The 3,820-nt window shown below is 57.0% G+C and overlaps 1 protein-coding gene across 1 annotated transcript in view; it reads right to left on the reverse strand.

Annotated features, from left to right (window-relative positions):
• Positions 1-700: 700 nt before the first annotated feature.
• Positions 701-3,820, reverse strand: part of LOC104508627 (CUGBP Elav-like family member 5) — a gene marked incomplete at both ends in the record, with an annotated part of 9,124 nt that continues 6,004 nt past the window's right edge. The window contains 3 exons of the mRNA XM_010150317.1: positions 701-847; positions 1,788-1,867; positions 2,440-2,568. Of these exons, the coding sequence (XP_010148619.1) occupies positions 701-847; positions 1,788-1,867; positions 2,440-2,568 (356 nt within the window). The remainder of the gene's footprint in view (positions 848-1,787; positions 1,868-2,439; positions 2,569-3,820) is intronic.

The raw sequence follows: 3,820 nt of genomic DNA on the forward strand, positions 1-3,820 counted from the left end.
GGACTTGCTGAGTTTGGGACCCACCTCAAACATCAGTGGCAATCACCACCATCGCTCCAAGACAATGAGGGCCTCTCGCCAAGCTCCAAAGCACGGCCAGTCTTGCCAGAGGAGGCCAGACTCCTGAAACACCTCAGACCCTCTGCTCCCCACTGCTGCCTCTCCAGCACCCCGCACTCCCTGCAGCCACAGCAGCCAAGAGAGCCCTGCGGGGGATTAGGGCCCTCTGGAGAATTTCAGCAGAGGAATACACACGCGAAGCTGGGCCCAGGGCTCTCATGGTGCTCCAAAACCAGAGACGCATCTGAGTCACAGACCCAGGGGAAGAGCTCACAAGCTGGCAGACTGCCATGTCTGGCAGACACCACCAGGAATCATGGCTCTGAGCTGTCTTCAAAACAAGACAGAAAGACACTGGGTCATGCTTGACCCGTTCCCAGACACCTCTGCCAGTCTACACCCCACCAGAGAAATCCAGCCTGACTTCGGGAAGGTCCCAGCTCCCTCCTGTCACCCCTTCCAGGAGAGAAAAGCCAACGACTAGGCTGCTGACTGGAGAAACTGGAGCCAGGAACAGCTCCCAGGTGCCGGGAAGCTTTCACGCAGTTGTTAGAGACCCGCTGGTGGGCTCCCAGCCCCACGGTGTTGCCCCGGAGCCAGGAGGGCAGCCTTTCCCCACACACACACGCGCGATACTCACAGCCTGCGCATAGGCGCTGTATGGGCTGAACGGCAAGGTGAGAGATGGAGTGAGTATCCCCAGCTGCCCCACCATTTGCTGCATACGACGGAGGGTCCTCTCCTTATCTGTGTCAGCAAACTTCACCACTAGACTGGAGGAGGCTCCCTAGGCACAGAGAGAGGAGACAGAGAGAGGAGGCAGGGGGAGAAGAGGCCGTGGGACAGCCACAGAGTCAGCAGTCAGGCAAGGCGGGATGGGGCAGAACAGGCAGCAGAGAGGAGTGGGAAGAGGAGCGGAAGAGCAAATACTGGTGTGAAAGTGCTTGGGAGCTGCCTGGAACTTGGGCTGTGCCCTTCCCCATCCATCCGTCCATCCAACCCTTCCCTCTCCCGCCCTCACCCTCGCACCCTGGGGCCTTGCACAAGCGGGTGCACACATCCCTGGCTGGTGATGGCACAACCAGGAACACCCAGGACTCTGTCAGCCACAGGCGTCATCTTTCCACTACGGTGAGCTGGGCTGGATAGGCAGAGCCGTTCCTGGAAACACTCCTGCTGCAGCAATGCACTGCCCTGCCCCAATCCAGGCTGGAGATTGTGAGATGAGATTCCAGCCGCAGCTCCGCTTGCCCAGGAAGGCAGCGCAGCAGCTGCACAGCCCCACACCGTGCAGTGTCCTCACCCACGCCTCGCCTGCCCCACAAACCTCTGTTACTTAAACAGGAGAAGGCAGGGGTGCGCTCAGGCAGTGGAGTCCTAACAGCTCATGTTGCTGAAGGGTCAGCTCACACCCTGCTCGCTCCTGAACTACTCCAGGTAGCTGTCTCCAAGACAAATTCATGGCCTGGCCCTTGGTTCTCTTTTATTTAGCCCTTATAGCTGTAAGTGCTGTCACTCCCAGGCTGGGACGGACACAGATACACACACCAGCCCAGGAGACAGGATGGTTCCCAAAGACAAGACGTGCACAGCCCCCCCCTCCAGCCCCCACAAGCTGGAAACTGCAGTTGAACCTGTCATGACTGTGGACAGTGAGGGAAGGTCCCTGCAACAGGGTGGTGGGAAGAGGATTAGGGAGAGGGTAGGTACCCTGGCCTTATACTCACGGGCATTGTCTGGCTGCCATGGAGGGCGTGGATTGCTGCCTGAGCCTCTGTGTGAGATGAGAACTTTACAAAAGCACAGCCTGGAAAGGGACAGAAAGAGCACAGGAGATGCAGTGACAGGAGTGCTGTGAGAAGGCCCCTCGCATCATCACACAAGAGACAGTAGCTGCGTCTCAGGTAGGGCAAAGGAAAGCCACCCCAAGAAAGCAGGGAACAAAAGGATGACTCATGTCAAGCCCTCTATCCTGGAAAAGACAGGAAGGGTCTCAAATGGTTACTTCAGTGATACACCCTGTAGTCGATGTCACCATCTCCACCCTTGCCCCCTGACTACATCTTCCCCAAATTCTCTATGCACTCCTTGCCATGGGTACAGACGTTCCAAACTGCGGACCCGGACTGAGCCAAGAGGCTCACGAGTGATCCTGGTAACTCAGCTGCTCGTCATCCTCTGCTCCCCTCCTCTGCCCTCGTCTGCCCCGCTCTGTCCTCGCAGCAGACAACGGCTCCCTGTGCCCAGCTGGGATACGGGCTCCCATAAGGGCTGGGGGGGGAATAAGTGCCCCAGTGGAAAGGGGGCAGGGGTGGTGAGGCAGGTGGGCACGATCTGAAGAGCAGGGAGAAGGGGCACGACACGAGGAGGGGTTCACACCTTTGCTGTTACCATCAGGTCCGCGGAGCACCGTACATTCATCAATGACCCCAAACGGTTCAAAGAGCCGGAGCACGTCATCCTCAGACTGCTGCTTATTTAACATGCCCACAAAGAGCTTCCTGTCCCCTAGGGGCAAACAGAAACATCAACCTTCTGTGAGGCTCACAGTCCAAAGCAGGAGCACAGGGACACTTACGCACAGAACAGCCCAGTGTGGAGAACACGCCTGGCATGGAAATAACCTGTTGTTGGCCAAAATGCTTCCAGGGGTGAGTACGCGGGGTCCTACCATGCTCCCCACACCTGCAAAGGTTTCCGTGGCTCTCCCTGTCCTACCCTCCCAAAGGAAAACAAAACAGTTTCCTTCTGTTCGTTAGATCTTCCTGTTGAATGACCCAACACCAGCGGCAATAAGCTAAACTGCCTGGGCAGTTATTCCCTTACGAACAGTATGTGACACCCAAGAGGGACCTCAGGAAATACAGAGACCAACCCAGGCAGGGTGAGGGAATTCCAGGACCATTGGCCTCTCTTTCCTCTTCCTTCTCTCCAAGACCACTGTCTCCACAGCTGCTGCTGTAACCAAGCATCTCAGCTTCAATTTGCCCTCCCCCAGTCTAACCACCAAGCTGTCCTCTAAGGCCTGGAATAAACCCTGGCATCCAGGGTCCCAATTTCCCTCACACAGGACCAGCCACATGCAAGACAGTTGGGTGAGCGCCAACAAACAGCTCCATGGTCCCCACTCCTCTCCTCTCCAAGGACGCTTTGTACTGGTGTCACACTGGCAGGGGGCTGGAATGTTGGCCAGCATATCCAGGACTTTGAGCTCAGGGTCCTTCTGGGTTCCTCCATCAGGTTTTGTTGGGATGGCCAAGCGTGGAGGTGGGAAGAACGATGCACAGTGCTTTCTCCCCTTTTCTACCTGCCTCAGTACCCACAGGAGCCCGTCAGACAGCCTGATGTCACGCAGGCCAGCACAAACCCAGAGGTGGCTGGGGCAACATCCTCCACAGATGGCTGTGAACAGCACCAAAACGTTCAAATCCCAGCCTAAACGCCAGCCCAGCCTCCATTCCTGCAAGGAGATAGTTGTGCCAGCTAGAGTTAACCCTCCCCCACTGCCCCAAACATGCACAGGGAGACAGGACCCATAGGAACGAACGTGTCAGGCTACGGCTTGGGAAGAGCAGCGAGAGAGGATTCCTTATTGTCAGCGACAGGATCGGAGGGGCCGGCTGCAAACAAAACCAATGCAACGTGACGCACGTCAGGGAAAATAGCAAGGAAGCTGCTGTCTGTTTGAGAGTGCAGTGACCTGAAAAACAACAGGTCTCGGAGCTACAGCAGCCGAGCAGGCTGCAGGGGTGGTGGCATG

The sequence above is a fragment of the Eurypyga helias genome, unplaced genomic scaffold, assembly GCF_000690775.1.
Source record: "Eurypyga helias isolate BGI_N326 unplaced genomic scaffold, ASM69077v1 scaffold34464, whole genome shotgun sequence".
Taxonomy (NCBI): Eukaryota; Metazoa; Chordata; class Aves; order Eurypygiformes; family Eurypygidae; genus Eurypyga; species Eurypyga helias.